The sequence below is a fragment of the Notamacropus eugenii genome, chromosome 2, assembly GCF_028372415.1.
Source record: "Notamacropus eugenii isolate mMacEug1 chromosome 2, mMacEug1.pri_v2, whole genome shotgun sequence".
Classification (NCBI taxonomy): domain Eukaryota; kingdom Metazoa; phylum Chordata; class Mammalia; order Diprotodontia; family Macropodidae; genus Notamacropus; species Notamacropus eugenii.
The window spans coordinates 139,387,860-139,413,655 of NC_092873.1; the positions used below are offsets into that span (position 1 = coordinate 139,387,860).

Genomic DNA, 25,796 nt, shown 5'->3' on the forward strand with positions numbered 1-25,796 from the left:
GAAAATGATCTGCTTCCATCTGCAACCCAATTCTATAGTTCTTTCTCTGGATATGGAAGGCGTTTTGCCTCAAGAATCCATTGGAAATTTTTTAAATCCTTGCATTACAATGAAGTACTAAGTCTACCAGAAAAATTCCTCCCACACTGAAATTGTTGCTGTGTACAAAGTTCTCCTGATTCTGCTTCTTTCATTGAGGATTAGTTCATGTAAGTCTTTCCAGGCTTCTCTGAAGTCTTCCTGTTCATCGTTTCTCATAGCACAATAGTATTCCACTACATTCATGTACCACAACTTGTTCAGCCATTCCCCGTTGATGGGCATCTCCTTGATTTCCAATTTTTGGCCACTACAAAGAGAGCTGCTGTAAATATTTTTGTACATGTGGGACTCTTTCCCATTTCTATGATTTCTTTGAGATACAGTCCCAGAAGTGATATGGCTGGGTCAAAGAGTATACACATTTTTGTAGCCCTTTGGGCATAGTTCCAAATTGCTCTCCAGAATGGTTGGATCAGCTCCACCAATAATGAATTAGTGTTCCAACTCTACCACATCTTCTGCAACATTTATCATCTTCATGTTTTGTCATGTTGGCCAATCAGTGTTGTTTTGATTTGCATCTCTCTAATTAGTAGTGATTTAGAGAATTTTTTCATATAACTATAAATAGCTTGAATTTCTTCCTCTGAAAACTGCCTGTTCATATCCTTTGACCATTTATCAATTGGGGAATGACTTGTATTTTTGTACATTTGACTCAGTTCTCTATATATTTTAGAAATGAGGCCTTTATCACGGACACTAGATGCAAAAATTCTTTCCCAGTTTTCTGTTTCCGTCCAAATCTTGGTTGCATTGGATTTGGTTGTGCAAAAAACTTTTCAGTTTAACGTAATCAAAATAATGCATTTTACACTTCATAATGCTTTCTATCTGTTCTTTAGTCAAAAATTCTTCCCTTCTCCAAAGATCTGATAAATACACTAATCCTTGCTCCACTGATTTGTCTATACTATCAATCTTTATACCTAGATCATATACCCATTTGGACTTTATTCCTGTGTATGGTATCAGATATTGGTCTATACCTAGTTTCTACCATACTTTTATCAAGTTTTCCGAGCAATTTTTGTCAAGCAGTGAGCTCTTATCCCAGAAGCTGGGGTCCTTGGGTTTATCAAACAATAGATGGCTATATTCATTGACTACTGTGTCTTGAGTACCTAGCCTATTCCAGTGGTCCGCCCCTCTGTTTCTTAGCCAGTACCAAGTGGTTTTGGTGATTACTGCTTTATAATACAATTTGAGATCTGGTAGGGCTAGCCACCTTCCCTAGCATTTCTTTTCATTATTTCTATTGATATTCTGGACTTTAAGTTCTTCCAGATAAATTTTGATATTATTTTTTCCAGCCCTAGAAAATAATTATGAGATAGTGTAATTGGTATGGCGCTAAATAAGTAAATTAATTTAGGTAGAATTGTCATTTTTATTATATTGGCTCAACCTACCCACGAGCAACTGACGCTTTTCTACTTACTTAGATCTGACTTTATTTGTGTGAAAAGTGTCTTGTAATTGTCTTCATATAGTTCCCTGGATTTGTTTTAGCAGGTAGACTCCCAAATATTTTATAGTGTCCACCCTAGCTTTAAATGGGATTTCTCTTTCTATCTCTTGCTTTTGGGCTTTGTTAGTAATATGCAGAAATGCAGAAGATTTCTGTGGGTTTTATTTTGTAACCTACAACTTTGCCAAAGTTGTTTATTATTTCAAGTCGTTTTATACTTGAATCTCTGGGATTCTCTAAGTATATCATCATATGACCTGCAAAGAGTGATAACTTAATTTCTTCTTTGTCTATTAGAATTCTTTCAGTTTCTTCATCTTCTCCAATTGCTACAGCTAACATTTCTAGTACCATATTGAATAATAGTGGTGATAATGGACATCCTTGTTTCACCCCTGATCTTATTGAAAATTCATCTAGCTTATCTCCATTGCATATAATGCTTGCTGAAGGTTTTGGACAGATACTGCTTACTATTTTATGGAAAGTTCCCTTTATTCCTGTGCTCTCCATTGTTTTTAATAGGAATGGCTGTTGTATTTTGTCAAAAGCATTTTCTGCATCTATTGAGATAATCATGTGGTTTTTGTTGGGTTTGCTGTTGATATGATCATTAATGCTAATAGTTTTCCTAATATTGAAGCAGCCCTGCATTCCTGGTATGAATCTTACCTGATCATAATGTATTATTCTTATGAAAAGTTGCTGTATTCTTTTTGCTAAAATCTTATTTAAAATTTTAGCACCTATATTCATTAGAGAAATTGGTCTATAATTTTCTTTCTCTGTTTTGTATCTCCATGGTTTAGGTATCAAAACCATGTTTGTATCATAAAAAGAATTTGGGAGGACTCCTTCTTCCTCAATTTTCCCAAATAATCTATGTAGTATTGGAATTAACTGTTCTCTAAATATTTGATAGAATTCACTTGTAAATCCATTTGGCTCTGGAGATTTTTTCCTAAGGAGTTCATTGATGGCTTGTTCAATTTCTTTTTCTGAGCTGGGGTTGTTTAATTATTCAACTTCCTCTTCTGTTAATCTGGGCAATTTATATATATATATATATTTTTTTAATTTTTTTATTGATACCCTTTTTTTTAACATCACCAAAATTTTCCCCAGTATTCCTCCTTCCTCATCTTCCCAGAAAGTGGATATTTTTTTAAAATTTATTTATTTATTTAACTTTTAACATTCATTTTCACAGAATTTTGGGCTCCAAATATTCTCCCCCCTTGTCCCCTCTCCCTACCCCAAAACACTGAGCATTCTGATTGCCCCCATCACCACTCCGCTCTCTCCTCCATCATTCCTCTCTGCCCTTGTCTCCATCCTCTCCTCTGTCCTGTTGGACCAAATAACTTTCTATACCCCTTTACCTGTATTTCTTATTTCCTAGCAGCAAGAACGGTACTCGACAGTTGTTCCTAAAACTTTGAGTTCCAACTTCTTTTCCTCCCTCCCTCCCTCCCCCCTCCCTTTGAAAGGCAAGCAATTCAATATAGGCCAAATCTGTGTAGTTTTGCAAATGACTTCCACAATAGTCGTGTTGTATAAGACTAACTATATTTCCCTCCATCCTATCCTGCCCCCAATTACTTCTATTCTCTCTTTTGATCCTGTCCCTCCCCATGAGTGTCGACCTCAAATTGCACCCTCCTGCCCATGCCCTCCCTTCCATTGTCCCCCCACCCACCCTGTTTATTCCCTTATCCCCCACTTTCCTGTATTGTAAGATAGGTTTTCATACCAAAATGAGTGTGCATTTTATTCCTTCCTTTAGTGGAATGTGATGAGAGTAAACTTCATGTTTTTCTTTCACCTCCCCTCTTTTTCCCCAAACTAAAAAAGTCTTGCTTGCTCTTTTATGAGAGATAATTTGCCCCATTCCATTTCTCCCTTTCTCCTCCCATATATTTCTCTCTCACTGCTTGATTTCATTTTTTTTTAAGATATGATCCCATCCTATTCAATTCACTCTGCGCACTCTGTCTCTATGTGCGTGTGCGTGTGCATGTGTGTGTGTGTAATCCCACCCAGTACCCAGATACTGAATAGTTTCAAGAGTTACTAATATTGTCTTTCCATGTAGGAATGTAAGCAGTTCAACTTTTATAAGTCCCTTATGACTTCTCTTTGCTGTTTACCTTTTCATGCTTCTCTTCATTCTTGTGTTTGAAAGTCAAATTTTCTTTTTAGCTCTGGTCTTTTCATCAAGAATGCTTGAAAATCCTCTGTTTCATTGAAAGACCAATTTTTCCCCTGAAGTGTTATACTCAGTTTTGCTGGGTAGGTGATTCTTGGTTTTAGTCCTAGTTCCTTTGACTTCTGGAATATCCTATTCCATGCCCTTCGATCCCTTAATGTAGAAGCTGCTAGATCTTGTGTTATCCTGATTGTATTTCCACAATACTTGAATTGTTTCTTTCTAGCTGCTTGCAATATTTTCTCCTTGACCTGGGAACTCTGGAATTTGGCCGCAATATTCCTAGGAGTTTCTCTTTTTGGATCTTTTTCAGGTGGTGATCGGTGGATTCTTTCAATATTTATTTTGCCCTCTGGTTCTAGAATATTAGGGCAGTTTTCCTTGATAATTTCATGAAAGATGATGTCTAGGCTCTTTTTTTGATCATGGCTTTCAGGTAGGCCCATAATTTTTAAATTGTCTCTCCTGAATCTGTTTTCCAGGTCAGTTGTTTTTCCAATGAGATATTTCACATTATCTTCCATTTTTTCATTCTTTTGGTTTTGTTTTGTGATTTCTTGGTTTCTCATAAAGTCATTAGCCTCCATCTGTTTCATTCTAATTTTGAAAGAACTATTTTCTTCAGTGAGCTTTTGAATCTCCTTTTCCATTTGGCTAATTCTCCTTTTGAAAGCATTCTTCTCCTCATTGGCTTCTTGAACCTCCTTTGCCAATTGAGTTATCCTATTTTTCAGGGTGTTATTTTCTTCAGCATTTTTTGGGGTCTCCTTTAGCAGGGTGCTGATCTGCTGTTCATACTTTGCTTGCATGTCTTTCATTGCTCCTCCCAGTTTTTCCTCCACCTCTCTAACATAATTTTCAATATTTTCTGAGCTCTTTTTTAGCTTTTCCATGATCTGAGCCCATTGGGTGGGCTGGGATACAGAAGCCCTGACTTCCGTGTCTTTCCCTGATGGTGAGCACTGCTCTTCCTCATCAGAAAGGAGGGGAGGAGAAACCTGTTCACCAAGAAAGTAACCCTCTATAGTCTTGGTTTTTTTCCCTTTTCTGGGCATTTTCCCAGCCAGTGACTTGACCTCTGAATATTCTCCTCACACCCACCTCACCTCCTGATCCTCCCAGCCAGCGCTTGGGGTCTGAGACTCAAATGCTGCTTCCCAGCCTCAGGGCTTTGGGCAGGGGCAGGGCTGCTTTTCAGTGTGAGATCAAGTTCAGCTGCCCGGGTGGGGGCAGGGCCGCCTCACGGGCTCAATTCCCTCAGGGGGTTTATGCAGAGACCTTCAACAATGGATTCGAGCTCCTGCCTGCTTGGGGAGCCCCGGTCTGCTCCCACCTCTGCTGGTGCCTCCCGAGGGGGCCTGAGTCATGGGGGCTCCCCACTCCCCTCTCGACCCGCCAAAGAGACCCTCTCACCGACCCTTGTCACCTGTGGGTGGAGGGATCCGCACGGCTGCTGGAGATTCTGTCCCTGAAGCCTGCTCGGATCTGCTCCTCTCGGCGCTGGGCGGCCAACGCAGGGTTGGGCTCTGCTCCTCGTCTGCAGCACGAAGAACCTTTTGCGAGAGGTTTTCAGGCTCTCTGGAACAGAAATCTTGTCCACTCCGCTGTTCTGTGGCTTCTCCTGCTCCTGAATTTATTGGCAGCTCTTTTCTACAGATATTTCATGGGCTATGGGTTCGGAGCTAGCGTATTTGTGTGTTTCTACTCTGCCATCTTGGCTCTGCCCCCCCCAATTTATATTTTTTAAAACAATCATCCATCTCATTTAGATTGTTGAATTTATGGGCATAAAGTTGGGCAAAGTAATTTCTATTTCTATTTTAATTTCCTCCTCATTGGAGGTGAGTTCACCCCTTTCATTTTTTACATTGGTAATTTGGTTTTCTTCTTTTTTTAAATCAAATTGACCAAAGGTTTATCAATTTTATTGTTTTTTTTCATAGAACCAACTCTTTTATTTATTAGTTCAGTGGTTTTCTTAATTTCAATTTTATTAATCTCTCCTTTGGTTTTCAGTATTTTTAATTTGGTATTTACTTGGGGATTTTCAGTTTGTTCTTTTTCAAACTTTTTCAGCTACATGCCCAATTTATTGATCTCCTCTTTCTGTATTTTATTCATGTAGGCATTCAAAGACATAAAGCTTCCCCTAAGAAGTGCTTTTGCAGCATCCCATAAGATTTGGTAGATTGTCTCATTATTGTCATTCTCTTGAATGAGGTTGTTGATTGTTTCTATAATTTGTTGTTTAACTCACTCCTTCTTTAGGGTTAGATTATTTAGGTTCCATTTAATTTTTGGTCTATGTTTCCATGGCCTTTTATTATATGTAATTTTATTGAATTATGATTTGAGAATGATGCATTGACTCTGTGGTATGCCTTAATATTTTAAAAATGGCAAGAATCCTGGATTAATAAAACAAAGACTACAGAATTTAAACAGACAGTGCATTTAATTATTTTTATTATGTTTTGTCATTTACATGTCAGTGCTATGTGTTATTATTTTCAGGTCTGGATCTAGCCTTTCCAGCTTCTGTTCATGACAATGTAATTTGCAGTAAAATATTTCAAATTCTTTACAAAAATGAAGAAATTGTTATAAATGATGTTATGATCTTCAAAGTTAAAATGCTATTGGATGAAAAAAAGGTAAGCGTCAAGTAAAAAGATGTAAAGCAGTCAACTGTCATTTGTATTTTCTGTACCTATTCAAAGTAGATTTCATAAGCCATTCATTTCTTTTAAGATTGAAGAATCCCTTGATGAAATGAATTTCCTGTTATCTTTAGATCTACACTTCACAGACACAGATTATTCGTAAGTATTCAAAAAAACAGTTGACTGTTAGGATACCTAGACTTGCTATACTTAAGTGACAACTGGGAATTTTTTTTTTCATTTCCCATTTCCTTCTTCCTAAAATTTCTTCTGTAGTTAGGTAACACACTGGATAGAGCACTAGACTTGGAGTCCAAAAAACCTGAAGTCATATCCCACCTCAGGTACTTACTAGCTATGTAACCCTGCGTAGGTTTTTTACTTAGTTTCCTCAACTGTAAAATGGGGATAATAATAGCACCTTCTTCGCAGGGTTGTTGTGAGGAACAAAAGACATGATATTTGTAAAGCGCTTATCATTGTGCCTGGACATAGTAAGTCCTTAATAAATATTTATCCCCTTTCTGGTAACAATGCCTCTATAAAATGAGTTAAGGAATATAATTTTGCGTCCTGACCGTGCCAATTGAAGACAGTATGCTACAGTCACACCTCTATTCAGATTACATAACATTCAGGTGGTATAATTGTTCAGCATGAGAAAGTATAGGAGATGAAATTTATGTATCTCTTATACCATAGTGGAGCAATGAAAATGAAAACTGTCATTTTAGTAGTACTTTTAAGTTTAGAAAGCATTTTTTCACAATAACCATTTGAAGGACATAGTATAAGTAGTGTCTCCATTTTCCACATCGTAAGATCTGTCCTAATATATTCTTAATGGTTGTCAGTTCATTTTACACACATTGGTTCCTTTTATCCTTACAGATCTTGTAGTTGACTTTATCCCCATTTTACTCATGAGGAAATTTAAGCATTGAGATTTTGTGACTTTACTGTGTTCATAGAGCTAGTAAAAATCAAAAGCAAGAATTTAAGCCCAGGATTCTGGACCCAAAGCTCAATGTTCTTTCTGCTACAGCATACTGACCCACACCTCAGAAACACAGTGAATAAAGTTTTGTTATTTTTTTTGGTCTTAAGGCATATCAATTTATGAGCAGCACTGATTCCTGTCAGACTTTATAACATTCATTTTCATACCTCTTAAGAAATTTAGGGGTGACTATCCTGACTTGCCTATCCAACTAAGTCATTGGGATGTGTTTTATACCATTTGTAACTGTAAACACTTACTTCCTTGACTGCCATGTAAGAGAAATACAATGAAACTGTTTTACTTTTTATTTGTTGTCTTACAAATGCTATTCTAAAACATTTTTGGAAAATTTCATCAAACTGCTTTGCAGTATTTCTGCACTTAACCCATCTTAAATGTCACTGATTTATCCCAGTCTTGAGAATTTCATTATGACAAGTTCAGTGGCAATAAGGAATTGGGTTCCCACATAACCGCCACTTCAACTACCAAAGGTCCACGTTTGGTGCACAAAGGAATACCTTGATAATTCTCATCCAATCAAAGTCTTACTTGTAGGACTAGCCAAAGTTAAAGAATTGTGTAGTAATGCTCTACATGTTCATTGTTACCTAATGACTATATTGGATATTATTCTTGAGTTGTTGAAAAATTCTTTTCACAATTGCAATCACAATTTTTTGTTTTACTAAAAGATGTCAAAGGCCCAGCAGTGGCTCCATTATTTTAATATTATAAAATTTGTATAGCCCGGCAATTTGAAGTAGCTTTAAAATTTTACCAAGATGGAATTTGTCCTGTAATACATTGTAATACCATTAGCATTGTAGGTATCATGTTAATCTCTATCTAGGAGAATTTGATTGTAGTTACAGAAATGCCAAAAAAGACCTTATTTGGAGACAACTTTATAAAGCAACTCATGGTAAGGATATTGAGACCAGTGATAATGAGACTTAAGTATATTTTCTCATTTTTGAGTGTTATGTTATCCTGTGTAAATTAGTGCTTTTAGATTATTTCTCAGTATTTGTTTAGAGTTTTAAAAAACAATTAATAATGACCTTTCCCTTTCCATATTCATTCTTAATTATTTTCTGTTATTTTTAGCTGACCTAGGAAATACTAATTTTTCTAAATAGTTTCTGTACTTACATACAAATGTGTTGTTTTTTTTATAGGGCAGATGACTTGAACTCCTTGCAACTAATAAGTAGCCGAACATTGAAGCTGCACTTTAGCCTCCATAGAGGCCTTCATCATCATGTTAATGTTATGTTTGATTATTTCCACCTTTCTGTTGTGTCTGTCACAGTCCATGCATCCTTGGTTGCACTACACCAGCCACTAATAAGGTAAATTTATCTGATCCCCTAAATCCCAATGTTGGGGGGTTTTTAATAGGAAGGAAAATGTTTTGAAAAATAGCATAACAATGTAAAACTGTTTAGTGATTTTTCTAATTTACATAATGGTGATATAAATTATGCTAAAATAAGCATGTGATAGATTTTAAGAAGATGAGATTTTTTAACTTTAGTGGTGCAGATATATTATGCAATAGTGTTTCTTGATCCAAAACATTTTCTAGTAAAAATCTGTAGGCTCTTAGGACAAACCAAAGGTGTTCTAAATAGTCCATGTATGTCTCTGTTCCTTGGCATGGTGATGCCAAAATATAATTCTCATCTGACTAAATAATTTTATTTGTGTTTTTTAAGACCTAAGAAAAAAGTATTCTAAAACCTTCTTTAACAGCCCAGTCCTATGTTTAGCAACCTTTAATGTCAGGAAATTCATTTTATGTCTAAACTGTAAAGCTTTACTAAGAGATCCTTTTCTCTTATTCTCTTTTCAGTGGAGCTATAGTACATCTGCTGTATATGATCTCCCTATATATTTTAGCTATTAAATTTCCTATCATCCTTTCCCTCCATCTCTAGGTTGAGTAATTCCAATTTATTTAACTTTTCCCCATAAAGTACTTTGATTTCCCAAAATTTTGGTCATCTTTAAAAGTCATTGCTAAACCCTTTATATTTCATGTACTTTTCTAGTTATGAAGGCTAGAATTGGTCATTGTATGCTGTGATAAGTTGTGAATAGTATTCAGTATATCAGAAAGATTATTTCAGCAATTCCTACGTACTGTGTTCAGATTTGATATCTTCAGTGATGGTTTTGCTTTTAGTTATTAAACTTAAATTCTTCTCATTTTTATTTCTATTGGATTATTTTCAGTTCTTGAATTATTTAAAAGATATGCCATTAAAGGCAGCATGGATAGCAGATAGGGCATTGAACTTGGAATTGTGAAAACCTGAGTTTAAATCCTACTTAACATGTTAGCTATGCGCCTCTGGACAGGTCACTTAACATCTGTTTGCTTCAGTTTCCTCATCTATAAAATAAAGGAGTTGTATTAGGTGACTTCTGAGAGCCATTCCAGCTCTAAAACTATTATCTTAGGAAAAAATTACTAACCATTAAATAGGGATAAATTATTCTACTTTGGTAAAAATCTATGAATATTGTTTAATATCTCTGATGAGAATTTACTCAACATAAAAGTTAAATTGTAAAGATCCTCTAAGCTTTCACTTGCCTGATGCCATCATCTTCTTTTATTTATATTTATATAAATATATATATAAATTATATAAATTATATTTATTTTTACAAACCTGCATTACAACTATTTGATGTTCATAATGGAGGTTTTCATCTTTTTTTTTTTAAATGCATGCTGTTTTGAACTTCTTTTTATAGAAGAAACTCTTACTTGGAAGCTCCACTTTTCCAAACTCACTAAGACTATATAAGTAATGTAAGCATAGTATCTTCCTTAATTGGTATGTTTTATATATGTATCAGATGCTCATTTTGTTGACTTTCATTATGTAGTGAAAAAATAACCAGATCTCTGATTTTAGTTAAACATGTGCTTCCTCTTGCAGTATAGCAGTTTTTATCACAGACTAGTAAGAAAAAAGGACAACTTACCTCCTAGACATAAATTATTGAATGAAGACTCTTTTGGCTCTGAATCATATGCCAGGAGGATGAACTGTTGGCATTGCTTAGTGGCTGGAGGAAAAGTGGAGGTGCATTCAATAACTGATGTTGCTGCCCTTAGCAACTTCCATGGAGCCTCTTACTTCCTCTGTTGCTAGAATTGTCCTTACCATGAATACAGAATTTTTCTCCCACTTTCCTCTACTTATAAACCAAGTTGGAAGGTTGGTAAGAGGCAGCAGGGCAAGATAGTGCCAAAGCTTTTTGCTGATGGTGCTGGTCCAAGGATCATGTTAAAGGTAATATTTCTAGCTCTAATACTTCAACACGTTTTTTCCTAAATTTATTTGTTATAGATATCTGTTTTGACATTAGAATTGTTTAGATTGTGCCTAAAAGAATTTGTAGATATTATTTTTTCAAGTCTTAAAGCATCAGGGTTGGGGGTTTGGATCATATAAGTCCTTTCCAGCTTTACATCTCTGATTCTGTGATCCTATAAAATTATCTCTATTTCTTGAGAAACTAAGTTACCAAGTATATTAAATGCTTTTCCTCTTGTAATATTTAAATTATGGCTCCTAACGCCATAAATTCTGGCCTATAATCAGACTAACAATATATAAGTATTTAGATAATTGTGAAATAGTTAATTTAAGGACTACCAGTGTTCCCAAGAGTATTTAAAAAAAAAACAAAAAAACAGCCAGTGAACTGAACAGATGTCATTAAGTTCCTCTTCTCTTTTTTTTTTGTCCACTGTAAAACTGTGAAGGTTCACCAGAAGAGGAAAATAGCAATGCTTTTGATTATCTTTGTCTTTAGTACAGAAGTAATCATTTTTTCAACCTCGTTATCTTTTAATCACGGGGAATAATTATAAAATTATCATAAATGCATTACTCGAAATCAAAATCTTGCAGAAGTGTTACCCTTTATATGAATTTTTATTTTTATAAGACTTTAGCATATATTTAAATTGCTTTTTGAAAAAACAGTAATTTAAAAATAATTGTTCCTTCAGCTTTCCTCGTCCTGTGAAGAACACTTGGTTAAATAGGAATGCACCAGCACAAAACAAGGACTCTGTGATTCCTTCTCTTGAAAGCGTGGTCTTTGGTAATAACTACTCAAAACAGTTAGCTCCAGATGTAAGAATATAGTATATTTAATTTTTTTCTCTTTTCTTATTTCAGGAAAAAAGAATACAACAAATGGTTTTTTTTCTATAAGCAGTAGAACTTTAGATAATTAGAGTCACTTTGGGGATTGAATCTTTTAATGGACTGACCCAATTAAAAGGGAAAGTTTGGAAACTATCAAATGATTCCATATTCTGATTGTCAAAACTATAATATAACCTTAGGACCTAGCTTAAAATATATGCTGAATAAAAGAAATCTTTGACAGCCTCTCAGCCACAATTATCTCTTATTCTTGTTAACAAAACATTAGCAGCCTAAAGAAGTGATTCTAGGGGAATTTATCCCCCTCAAAGTTCTGTTCTCTGCAGAATTAGAGACAGACCCCAAACATTATATGTTCATTCAGCAAAAAGTCCCTCCTTAGCAAAAATAAAAATAATAGTTGCCATTTTTATAGTACCTACTATGTGGCAGGCACTGTGCTAAGTGCTTTACAGATACTAACAAATTGGACAAAATCTTAGAAAGTAACGAGGTAATGAATCATAACCAATCAAACTGCTAGCCTAGTAGTTCAGATATCCCCTTTGATTCCAAAAAACAATTATAATTGTAATATAGATTGTTTTTACAGGTAATATTAACATTTGTGCTTGAATTAGATAAGCCTTTGTTTCAATATAATTCAGCTGAATAAACTGAGCCATACTTAATATGCTTAATTGACTTTTACTAACAAAAACATTTGTGTTAAGATTTACCTTAGTCACATTTGTGGTTTAGATTTGACAAGGGATTATTACAAATAATCTGAATTTTAATATAAGAAAAAATAAAATCCTTATATTTTTCCATTTTGAGATTTTTTTAGGTAGTAATATTTTATCTTAATATTTTTGTTTAGGGATGCAGTTTCATGATTGCAGAATCCTTCTTACATCATGCCTACAATTTCCATTATACACTTTGTGCCAGTTTGCTGCTAGCATTCCAGGGATTGCACAGCTACTTCCTAATGGTAACACAAGAGCTTCCCTCTTGTCACAGAATAGATCTGGGTATGTTGAAAGTAATAGCAATCCTTTTCTGTACTTCTAAATCTTTTCTATATGATTATATTGTTAATTATGAAGACACATTGCCATACTTTTCACATAAAAACTGTAATGTTCATAAATGATAATATTTATCTCTCAACTGTTGTATCTGAATATGTGAATCAGAAGTATTTTACAATCTTTTAAAAAATTGTTTCTTAGTGCTACAATTTATGTGAATATTTTGACATGTGAAAGACAAAAAGTAGTATGTTATACTTTGTAATAATGGAAAAATAAAAGCAGGAAGAAATATTATGGAACAGATGTGTAAAGAAAAGTCCACATAATATATTTAGTAGGATGATCAAAATTTGTAACGGTCAGAAGCAATTTCAAAAGGTGGTTTCAGTTGGTCATAGAGTCTCTTGCTTGCTCTAAATTTGTAGAATTATGAATATCATCTCACCAGTGCTTAAGAGCTATAGGTCATCAACAAACCAAGCTTGTGACTTCATTAAATAAATGTGTGTGTAAGCACATACGTAATATACACATATATATATGTTATTATCAATCTCAGAATTTTGATTTTGTTTGATTTTTATTTTTTATGTAATAAATATAAATTAGATTATTTTTTAAGGTTTTAATTATGTTAGCTTTCTATTCTTTTGAAGAAATTCAGACAACTGCCAACAACAGCTAATTTGTAAAAGGAGTTGAGTCATGAAGTACTCGTAATAAAATTGGTTGTCTTTTTCAGAAACAAAAATGTATTTCAAATAGAAAAAACATCAATCTCTTCAATTCTCATTTTATGGAAGAAGTTTTTTAAAAATTTATACTTGATAATTGTTTCTTCTTAGTTAAAATATATGTAGGAGGAAATTTTTCTTTTATTTTCTAGTTGGAAATAACGCAGTTAGTCTAAAACACTTCATATTTCGTCTCAGAAAACAATCCCAAATCTTAATCAGAAGTGCGCTGCTTTCGGATATTCATTTTAAATGATTCGTCATAAAGTACGAAGTAAATATGAACTAGAGCTCAGCCTTGTACGGCCAAAGATAATTTTAGAATCATTTCAATAGGGATAAACATTGATGCGTAATTAATTTATAGCATAAGATTTACTTTTTATTTTTCAAGGACATTTTAATGTCTTATGTTCAGCAAATATTTGTAATACTTTTTTTTAAATCTTTGTTATTTATTGTGACTTTTTCTTGTGACTTTTTAGTCTCTTTTGCTGCACCTTTAAATAAACTTCTAAAAAATGTCACTGTTTAAGACAAAAACAACTAACACATAGATTTAAATATTCTTTCTTTTGCAAAATAAAATGTATACAATACATTTCTGTTACCCAGTGAAGACTACAAATTTTAAAAGTAGATTAAGGTTGCTTTTTATTTATAGAATATTGAGTTTTACTTTTTTCTCTTGGATTTGCTTTTTCCCCTTAGCATGAATTTTCGAATTCTTATGTATTTCAAAATCTGAATTTCAAATAAGGTTTGGAAAATGTTCCAGAATTTTTTGAGAGGGGTAAAAAAAGTGGGAAAGATCCTACTCTTTAGAATAATGCCTTGATTTCTTTTCTCTTTTTGCATTTTTACTTTCATCTATAATGATTGTGTTTTGGTTTTTTTATCGACATCTAATTAAAAAGGGTGATTAAGTGAGAACATTGGATTAGGAAATCCACAAACCTAAGTTCTAGTTCCCTGTGCCCTTAATTGTTTTTTTAATTAATCATATAATTTTTCTCAGTCTCAGTTTTCTCATCTGTCAGGTGAACAAATGGGATTAGACTAAGGCCCCTATCAACTTCAAATTTTTTTAAGTTCCTTGAGGACAAAAAGTTGTTTTTAATTTTTTTGTCTGTATCATCAGCACCCAGCGCAGTGCCTACTAATAAGTGTTCATTAATAAATACTTGTTCATTTGAAAATGAGCGAAAATGAAAATAATTACATATAAACAACATTGAGTTATTTGATCGTATGTCACTTAAATTTTTAAGAGATTTAAATTGAAATAAGTAACAAACCTTAGATTTCAAGGTCATCTTTAATGTACACATTTCAAGTAATATTAAATATGCTTATCAGCTTACCCATCAATGAACTCTGCTTTACTGTACTAATCTAACTACACTACAAGACCAATGATAACATTTATTACTAACTTATAGGCAAATTCTAATAAATTACATTGAAAAAGGAGTATAGTAACTAGTCATGTGTGCAATCCTTATAACTAGCCAAGGCCAGCATGCACGTCCTTTACGAACGCCTTCTCGGAAGAAAATGTCCACGAAACCAGAAAGACACAAATCTAGGTATGTTTTTAATGCAGGATAAGTAATCTCATAGAATCTTTAGTAATATAGAAATTCTTGTTTTAAATTAATGGTAAGTTTATATACCAATGTAGTATGTTCCCACCATTAGTAGTTACAGATTTTGGTTGTCTGATGAAGCAGAAATTCTTTGATCATTATGTTAACTTTGTCAGTTTGAATCTGATATCCAAAGGGCAGAATTAACCAAATTTCTTATTTTAAATTATGAAATGGTAAATATAAAAAAGCTATCCTTAAGGATCCTTTTGATACCCTTTTCAAAGTTCTTTAAGTACTTCTCTCTGGGTCATAGTCACAGGTTGTCTTTAAGAACAGAGCCATGTGGTGACTAACGGGCTTTAAAAAGCTCATTTTAGGTAATATCTATACTACTGAGATTGAATTAAACTTAATTTTTCTTAGAATAGTTCTCCTTAACTTTGAGTAGACTCAATGATAGAACACTTAAATGGAAAAGTTAAGTTGAGTTTGAGTTATATTTTAATGTAATATTGCTCTAATTCAAGAGTAACTTCTACTCAATTCTGTTATATAAGAAATAAAAATTACTCTTACAAGTTAAAATGACAGAGTTCTAATATTATATTTCAAAGACATGTATAATTCAGTTCAGTAAGCAAGTAATGGTAATACTATTTTATTTAACATCTTTGTATGAAATATTATTTAAAGGAGTTTCATATTAAATTAAGCAGGTAGTTTCTGTCATCCAAAACTGAAAATGTCATAGAGTTCAATGAACTTTTTTCCCTTTAAAAATATTGAACTGTTGTTAATCCATTAAAAAATAAATAATTAAAATTTTAAAGGACAGACCAAACCTTTTTCACATGTTTCCCCTGCCAGAAATGAGCTCAGATATATTTAAATTTCATTGAAGCAACTAAAAATTAGCAAAATTTCAGGATATAAGGGAGGGATGGAGGAATAAGAACAAAAGCTGAAGTCCTATGAATTTTTTTTTTTAATATTTTTATGACAATTACATGACATAAAAATATCTGTAAGCATTTATTATAAAGTATATTTATTCTACACATCTATAAATGTTTTTACATTGTAGAAATTCTGACCATAAAGATACTTACTAGTGTCTTCATTGTCAAAATAAATGTATTCATATTCAGTTTCATTGCATCTAATTAATTTCCTTTATTTTCATGAAATCTTAAAATAAGACTTTGATTCATTAATTTAGAATTGATAATTTTCAGCTTATATTATGGGCCCATACTATACATATACTTGTACACATAAATTAAAAGTTTTTCTTTTTCAGATATGTTTGATTTTGGGCTTAAAATAACAATTAAAAGCTACATTTACTGATTTAAAAACAGTGAAGTACAAAGACAAGATAATTTGAAATTAACAGTTTATTAACTGAAGCAACAATTTAAAATAGAAGTGTCAAAACATCCAAAGTGGACTGGGGCCCACAACACTCCCAAATGTGGCCTGGACCATATTAAAATGAAAGTGGGAAATACTTAAGAAAATGAAAATACAATAGAACAATAGGTATTAACATTTGGTTTTCTAAATCAACATTCATCCTGCTGCATGGTTTAGTGGCTCCCTTTTTTATTTGAGTTTGATACCACTGGTTTAAAACAACTTTCATTGAATTTAAATAGAGACTTTTGTCTTTAAATTCAGTGAATTCATTTTTTAAAGATCTGAATTTAAGAACAAAACTGCTCTGTGTACTTAAACATTGTATCTGTTAAGTCATTTTCAATACAGAAAATGACCCCTAGCATAGAGAGTAATGAGAAACAGTAAAATTCACAAATTTTGTAAATAGCTTTTAACTTCATTTTAGGGGGAACAAATTATAAAAACTTTTCAAACAAAAGGAATCGGTCTTCCTTGTTTTAATATCACTTAGCTAGTAAGGCTGTGAAGTAGAATAATGTGTTGATTAAGTATAAAATTCATAAAGCTGTTTTTGTATTGAAAGATTATACTCATGGTCTACAGCTACCAATGAAAGCTTTATCTCTTGAATGTAGTAATTGTGTTCACAACAATCATTTCATAACATTTTCTAAAATCAGTATATTAATAGTTATTTTAATGAAGAAACAAACATTTTACACTACCTTAAAGGGTAGGAAATTTCCCATTATGGAAAATGAGTAAACAAATCAACAGTGGTGGAGAGATTTGGTCAGATGACGACAGTTTTTTTCTTAGCTGTTAAGTTTATATGATACTGGGTTGTAATTTGGCTTTTTTTTTTTTAATCTTTCACAGAAGCTAAATATATTGTTTTAGTTTAACAGGTATGAAGTCTATTAAAAACAAAGTCACTATATAATATGCAAGTTAAACCTCTTTTGAGAGGAAAAAAATGAAATTTTTTAATTTGTTTCATTATTTTTCATTTAAAGTACTCCATTAAATTCATATTGGAAGTACTTCCATTCTGCCTTCATCCAAGTGTTTATAGTGCATATCATATAAATCTGGATTATGCTACAGTTATGCCTCCTTCATGAATTATTGATATAAATATATATGTAATTGATAAAACATGAAATTAGAAAATATTTAATTTAAAAGGATTTGTCAGGTTTTCCCTAAATAATACAGTATCTCAAATACATTTTAAGTATGATTCACTTCACTAAAACATTTCAAGATGTATGTTATGTGGAATTATATGCATGATAGAGAATGTTAACCTTTGACTAAAGTTGAGCTAGTCACTATATGAGTATTATAGATATTTTTATGGCATTATTACCTTTTTTAAAATTACTATTATACTGTTATTCCAGAGCAATATTTTAGAAAATGGTTATTTAATGAACTGGCATAATTAATGTTTCTATGAAAATGATAAATTATATCTTCATTTGCTTAATTATTCAAATCTAGCCTAGGAATTTCTTATGGTTGCTTAAATAAGAAGATAATTTAGCTATATTATTTGCAGAATAATGCTAAACTTTAACACTAAAAGATTTCATGTATCTATGTTTTAATTTTTTTCCAGAAAAAATAGATGTAGAAGCTCGCCTTACTGAATTATGTGAAGAAGTAAAGGTATTTTGGATTTCTTTTAAGAATCATTGAATTATTTGGATGGTTTGTGTCACTTATTGAAACTACACTTGACTCAAAATTTAAATTGAACTTTTCAAAAAATGTGCTTTTTTTCTTAAATGAAAAGATATGGTTTATCATATTGAAATAAAATCTTAAATTGATCAGAAAATATTTTATCATATATATTTGACTTTCAAGTGTTTCTTTGTATTTTTATATATAAATTGTGTGTATATTTTCATATTAGAATATGACTGACTGTAGTATATAGAGAGTTAACTTGGAAGATACTAGAGAGGCAAATCAAAAATACAACAAAAACCAGAGATACAAAGATGGTAGTCAACTTTTAGATGTGAATACCATTTGTTTGAAGCATGGAATGGGGGAAAGAGGGCAGTAGAGAAGGAAAAGAAAACTGGTTAGCTTTCTAGTATTTTCCAAGTTAACACTTGAAAGTCAAATATATATGATTTCTGCATTATCTGTACCACTCCTCCTTTCCATTAGTACACATAGTAAGCGAAGTGTGTGGCTCTGGGCAAGTCACTTAACCTCCAGGCAGTTCCCTAAAACCATAAGTTTCATAAACTAATACGTATCATCTTTATAAACAAAATGGAACCATTTCCTATTTATAAGGTTATCTTGTAAGTGTAATAGAATACCACTCTCACATGATTTCACATATACCATAATGTAAATTATATGTATTCAAAAGAATAACTTTCTACATTACAAGGCTATTCTGGCATGGATAGGCTTTCATCATTAGTCCTTTACACTTAAGACCATATTACACAGGGATTCTCTTGTACCTGTGTACAGGTAACAATAGAAATTGGATGTTGTGCAATGTTACATGAAGATTAAAAATCAGGAGAGCTGGCTTTTAGTTCCAGATCAACCAAATATTTTTTACCTTGAACCAGTTACTTAAATTCATTACCTTTCTTTGTATCTCCAGGCCTTAGCAGAGTACCTGGCACACAGTAAATAATAAATGCTTATTGACTGAGTTTCATATTCCATGTATATGTAACACATACCAATTCTGAGGGTCCTTGTCGCAACTCCTAATTACACTGATGAGTTAGCTTCCCAAAATTTAGCATGAATAGCTAGCTGCATCTCTCCTGTGGGCTTAACAAGGTATATCCCTAAATGGTTGAGAGGTCTTTCTCTAAGACTTTTGGATCAAGGCCTTTCTGCTGTGTTTTCAAAATTATCAGTCATTGAGACTTACTAGCTTTTAGAAAGGGATATTTTACTGTGATAGTATAGTTAGTACAGTTGCTATAAAATATATCCCCAAGAGTCAAACAAACTCCCCCACAGAACAAAGTTTAGGGGAAAGTGAACTCAGGCTTAGAGAACACATGTGGCAAAGGGGTAACTGACAACTCCTGAAAGTTTCCTCTTACATAAAGTGTAGCTTTTCTGCTGGGCTCTCTATAGAGCCTGAAGTCTTCACCTAGTCCTTGGCTCCCAATACAGAGACTTTCACCCACTTCTGGAGACACTACCGGGATGAAAATAGGTAGATCATAAATTTTCAAAATTTCCAAAGTTCACAAACTCCTCCATTAATCAAAGGACTTAATTGGTAACCTCTTGCCTCTTAAACTGTTCAAATCTCTTTTAGATTCTGAACATTGTTTCTGTCAAAGTCACTCCAGTTGATTAAGGACTTTTTCATTCATTTCATTAATCTAAAACCTATGATTAATTGGTTTTCACCATATTTTATCATTTATTTGAAATGGAATGGCATAACTTATTTGATTTATTCAATCAAATTCCCTTTTTAAAAATAAGAGAGTTGAATTAGATGTACTCTTAAGGTTTCTTTGAGCTCAGCCAATCCACAAACAGACATTTATTAAGCACTGTGTTCAGGCTCTTTGCTAATTAGAACCGAGAGAACATTTTTCTAGAGAGATCATTAAGTTAAATGTCATTTTAGGGGAAAGCTTAGTTAATACAGCTCATTTTTTTTCCGATTGTCAAAGACATTATTTCTTAAGACATTTTTTAAATTTTATTTTTTTCATTGTTTCCTAGATTTTTGCATAAAATAAGCTTTGTATTGTTATGTCATGTGTTAAAATTTTAAAACAAAAATCCTGTTCCAAACCAAAAACAAACAATAGGCCAAATTTAACTGCCGTTTATGGTATTTCCCTGCCCCAGGGACTGTTTTTATTAAGGTAAATTTACTAGAGGATTATTGAATTTCTTCATATCTGTGCCTGGTCTCCTGCAGTGCTGATATTCAGGAGACTGAAGCTACTGATAGTTCCTTTCATAAGGTAATGGAAAGAAATAGAAAGAAAAAGTTTTCACCTATGCAGAACAGTTGTGCTCTAATTATTTTTAAAACCTGCTCTTATGAATAAAATTGCTTCCATGAAAAAATTGAATATTTGGAACTAAATTTATTTTATTCTTCTAAGAGACCCTTATTTTATTTAGCAGTTCACCAGCTAAGTGATTGCCTTTTTAGTGGACTCTACCTTTCACAGTAGGTTAATAGTGGTTTAACTTTTGTGATAGTTCCATGAATATTTAAATATGTAGAATGGTTTGTCACCACTAGGCAAGAATGTTCAGCATAATTACAAAGTTTAGAAAAATTATAAAATCTCAAAAAGAATTGGAGCAGACTTCAGAAGTAATACAGTCTAACTTGTGTCTGAACAGAAAACCCCCTCCATGACAACTGTAAAAAGTAGTTATCATCTTTACTTGATCTCCAGTGAGGAGACACCCCTCTTTATGCAGACCATTCCATTTGCTATAGGAAAACCAAAATTTTAGAGTCTAGAATAATAGCAATAAGTCCCCAAATAGTAATTTACAAAATACTGTACTTCTGTGGAATCATAAACATTTATTTATAGCTATAGCAATGTTTTTTAAAGTCTATGTAATTAGAAGATCTCATCGGTATCTCAAATTTCATTTATTTTGTTTAATCACATGAGTATTATGTGTAAAGTTTTCCCACATTTTGTTGTCTGTGTTTTTAGAGTTCCGTATTTTATAGAATCTCATTTAGAAGATTTTTCAGGGTTTTTTTTTTGACATCAATTGAGTTATTATCATTTGAAATGATGTGACTTTAATAAAGTTTTGCTTGAGATATTTAAAACTACCAGAATTACTGTTTTAGTCATGAAACAAGTATTAAAAGGCAAAAGCAGTTGTATTATGTGAAAACAATATATAAATACTTTGTTTTCAGCCTTATAAAGAGTTGTGCTCATATATTTAGTAGGTCTTAGAAAACTGTTGTTTTTTTTTCCCTATTTCAGAAAATGGAAAATCCTGATGAACTGGCAGAACTCATAAATATGAATCTTGCACAGCTTTGCTCACTTCTAATGGCACTATGGGGACAGTTTTTAGAAGTTATAACATTACAGGATGAAATAACAGCATTATTAGCACAAGAACATCATACATTAAGGGTGAGTGCTAAATGTAGAACATCATGATGAAAGCTGCCATTTGTCTGCTAAATGTTCTTAAAATACAAAGCCTGAAGTTTGTGAAATCAAAAGCTACCCAAGTATTCTTTCTCTCTCTCTCTCTCTCTTCCTAATCCAAAGCTGCAAGGGCCCTCAGCTATCATTAGTGCAGTCATACCACCTCTCTCTTCCTTTGAGTGAGAAAACTCATGTCCAGAGAGTGACGTGACTCCCCAAAGGCGATACAGGCCTTTAGAAGCAGAGCCAGAAATAGAACCCCTCTCTCTTCACTCCCAAACCACTGTTTGTTTAACTTACTGTTAAGTTCCTATTCTAAAAAATATTAGCAGAATTGGGATGCTACACACACAAATTTCAGTATTGTACATCAAGAGATGACTCAGAAGTAGCTAAATATGATAATTGAAAGACCAACAATGGTGACAGAAACCAGATAAGGAAGCATTGTTTAGGTCATATAGATCCTCAGTATCTTTCATATTACTTCATATGTACTTTACCTTCCATTCATTGCCTTTTGTATGCTTTGCAATTTTGAATCCTCCAAGATTGTAGTGGTACATGATTGTAGTTTTGTAGCTATTACCCAGAGTATTGTTTTTTAAAGAATAGACATTCACAGAAGGGAGTAAATAGTTTGGTGAATTTTAAAATTTTCCCTAGCTTCCCAAATGAGAATCAACCTAATCTCCTATCCAACTCTTAGCTTAAGTCATTGTCCAGCTATGTAGTAACCATCCAGGTACAGGTCTTGATGAAGGCATAGGCTATCCATCCTACTTCATTTCATAATTAAAGCAGTATTTATTGTATTCCCTTAATTCCTTTGAAGCTTAATTTAAACATCACTCTTTATACCTTTCCTAATCTCCCCACTCCCCAATTCCTAGTACGCTCCCTGCCAGAATTGCCTTTTTTTTATTTTATATTTAGTCAGTATATAGTTACTTATGTATATGCTGTTTTTTTGGTAGAATTATAGTTCCTTGGGTACAGGTACTACTGTTTCATTTTTGTCTTTCTATTCCCAACATCCCACATGATATCTGACACATAGTTTGCACTAATCATTACTTCATTCAGTTAGTGTTCATTTATTTGGTTTTTGCTTTGTGAGTTGACAGACTAAATTCTTTAAAGTGACTATAGCTATAGCTCTTTTGAAGGAGACCTTATAGTGTTCATTGTCTCAGTACAATAAACATAATGCCACCTGGAAACAAGAGCATCTTAGGAAACTCACCATTTAGAGCAAGTTGCTCTTCATGACAATAATAAATATTTTTGAGGGTGTTTCACTCTGTATTTATACTCAGAGGATCTTTAAGTAAAATTCTTTGTCATCATATCCATTGTCTATGACAGTATGTATTAGTGCGTTTTGTGTGAAATTAACATATGTGGGAGATATTGAGAATCCCTAAATCTGCCTTTTGCCTTGTTCCATCAAATCAACAAACATAAATGGTGAAATCTTACATTATCAGTTTTTTGACAGAAATCATAGCAAAAAATTGTGAAAACCTGTCTTCTCTTTTGATATCTTCCTCAGTCATATCTTTGATGCTTATATAGAACATTATCATGAGTTTATAGAAATGTGAAAATAAGCTAATGGGTCTATAGTTGCTAATTCTTTCAGCCATCTATTTTTGTTAATCAGTCCATCATCTTACCCAATTTTGGGGAATCTTATTCTTTGCCATATCTTGAGATTCATTCTCTGAGAAACTTTAAAACTGTGTCACTTCGAGCACAGAATTTTTCTTTAAGGGTTTGTTCAGATCTAAACTAACTTCTTTTCCAAACTTTTCCTTAAGAGAAGTTTCTGCTTCCTTAAATCAGGTACTAAGGTGACAGAGTCCCTATGTGGGACTTGACAGTGAGGATAAATGACTTGTTACCTTGTTTTCAAGACCATTCATTTCTTTTATTGTTTGGTGATACAAAATTATTCAATAGTCCATCCTCCATGAGGACTGGCAAGTGAACTAACTCAGGATTTTATTAACCTTATAGAGAAAGCTAGTAATCAATATGTGACTCAGAAAGGCAAGAATAGGACAAACTTGATAATAAATATAACATTCTACATTGTGTCAAGAATTAAAATTGCATTTTTTCATATTCTTTGTACTTTATACTCACCAAAAGTTTTGTAAGTAGTTCTGCACTATTTACATTATGTAATGCTTGGACTTTTATGTTATATACTGCTTTTTTGATTCTTAATAAAAAGATCATAGGTTTTCCCTATGTACTTGGCCCAGTACTTAATTGACAAAGCAAAGATTTTTATCATCTGATGTTGACTGAATCTTTTATTTTTTTAAATTTTGTTTAAACTATACCATGGCATGAGAAAACTAGATTGAGCCTGAGAAAACTAACCAACAAATAGTGAATTGTAGAAGAATTTCATGGCTTTTCAAAGAGCTTATTTTTAAGCAATTTATTTTTCTTAAGAGCACCTTGGGTATAGAAGGCAGCTGGTATTCTTAGTCAAATAATTAAAATTTTGGCAATAATTAAACTTTTGGAATAATCTTATCCAATAGTATAATAGCACTATACTCTCAGGAAATAAATAATATGCAAGTAATTTGCCCAGGGTCACACAGTTAGTAAGTGTCTGAGACTGGATTTGAACTTAAATCTTCCTGACTCTAGGCCTGGTGCCCTATCCATTGCATCTAACTGCCCCTATTAGAACTTGTTTTTAAAAAATTAAAGTAGTATTCTGTTAAAAAACTGTATTCCACAACACGACTATCATGGAAGTCTTTTGCAAAACTACACAGATATGGCCTATATTGAATTGCTTGCCTTCCCAAAGGGAATGGGTGGGGAGGGAGGGATGAAGAGAAGTTGGAATTCAAAGTTTTAGGAACAACTGTCAAGTATTGTTCTTGCTACTAGGAAATAAGAAATACAGGTAATGGGGTATAGCAAGTTATCTGGCCCTACAGGACAAAAGAGAAGATGGGGACAAGGGAAGGGAGGGATGTTAGAAGAGAGGGCAGATTGGTGATAGGGGCAATCAGAATGCTCGGTGTTTTGGGGTGGGGGGAGGGGACAAATGGGGAGAAAATTTGGAACCCAAAGTTTTGTGAAAATGAATGTTAAAAGTTAAATAAATTAATTAAAAAGCTGTATTCCCTGGCATTCTTTCAGTGAGAACTCTAATAGTCAAAGTGGTGATAATTGATATTCATAATGATGACTGAGGCATTGAAAGAAGTACCTTATACATCTTAAAATGATAAACGTTATGTTAATTTACTTTTATGATAGTAATGTTAGATTTATTTCATCAGATGAGAAAAGCTAGATTGGGTGGACAATGAAAGAATCACCACTTGTTTTGAGTGTTTTTCCCTTCAGTTGAATAAATCGACTCTTATGATAGCCTGACAGTGCCTTGCACATGCTAGGTACTTGTTTTGAAGGTATAGACTGAAACAAGGAATTGCACACCTAATGAGTTTGTTATTCTAATGATTCTGCCATAGAAATCTTCCCAGTGACTCCTCAGGACCAAATTCTTTAGAATTGAAGTTTTTCCTTTCATATCTGTTGTTTTCAGTAAAGAGGTATTTTAGGGACCTTGGAACAATCTAAGATCATTCTTTGAGATGACTTATTTTCCTTCAGCATTAAAGAGAACAGTAGTTTTAAGCCAAGTTATTTAATATTAAAATGTTAAATGAAATGAAGAGATGTAGCCTATAAATATTCATGGTGAAATTTAGGTATGACTATAACTGCAAACAAAAATTAGGAAGAGATTATTTTTGTGTATAGTGACCTCTGCTGGTACTGATTTTCTTCAGGTTTTTAAATGATCACATATAGAAGCAAAGATTTTGACAGTATGAAAATCATCAGAATCTAAGCCTTCTTAAGTGGTACAGATACATTTGAAAAGATATGCATTTGTTCAGTCTGTATTCCACTGAGCAGCATCGACGGGAAAATGTGGATTTAGGTTTTGGTCATTATATGTTACTTTTTCTAGCAAGCTAGATTTTCTTCAAGTCTTATTAAAGTTATTAAAATCTTATCAAAACCCTGTTGAAAAACCTGTTAAAGTTTCAAAAACAACTGTGAATTTTTGTGCGTACTCTTGTGTTTTATTACACTAATAAAAAGAAAATACTAGTAGGAAAACAGAACTGAACTTGAGGACTTATACGTTTAAGGGACTTTTAGGGACTTTCCCCAACAGA

The 25,796-nt window shown here is 32.9% G+C and overlaps 1 protein-coding gene across 6 annotated transcripts in view; it reads left to right on the forward strand.

Moving 5' to 3' along the window:
* The window catches only part of FAM135A (family with sequence similarity 135 member A), a 127,901-nt gene that overhangs the window by 61,090 nt on the left and 41,015 nt on the right, over nt 1–25,796 (forward strand). For 4 of the 6 annotated variants that reach the window (XR_011974352.1, XM_072642570.1, XM_072642574.1 and 1 more), the window contains exons 5-12: nt 6,297–6,436; nt 6,534–6,604; nt 8,630–8,803; nt 11,488–11,614; nt 12,513–12,666; nt 14,915–14,992; nt 18,021–18,070; nt 21,391–21,546. Coding sequence is in view for 5 of the 6 variants with exons in the window: in XM_072642570.1 (XP_072498671.1) it covers nt 6,297–6,436; nt 6,534–6,604; nt 8,630–8,803; nt 11,488–11,614; nt 12,513–12,666; nt 14,915–14,992; nt 18,021–18,070; nt 21,391–21,546 (950 nt within the window). In the remaining variant the exon portion in view is untranslated. The remainder of the gene's footprint in view (nt 1–6,296; nt 6,437–6,533; nt 6,605–8,629; nt 8,804–11,487; nt 11,615–12,512; nt 12,667–14,914; nt 14,993–18,020; nt 18,071–21,390; nt 21,547–25,796) is intronic. The other 2 variants (XM_072642571.1, XM_072642573.1) reach the window with 1 other exon arrangement.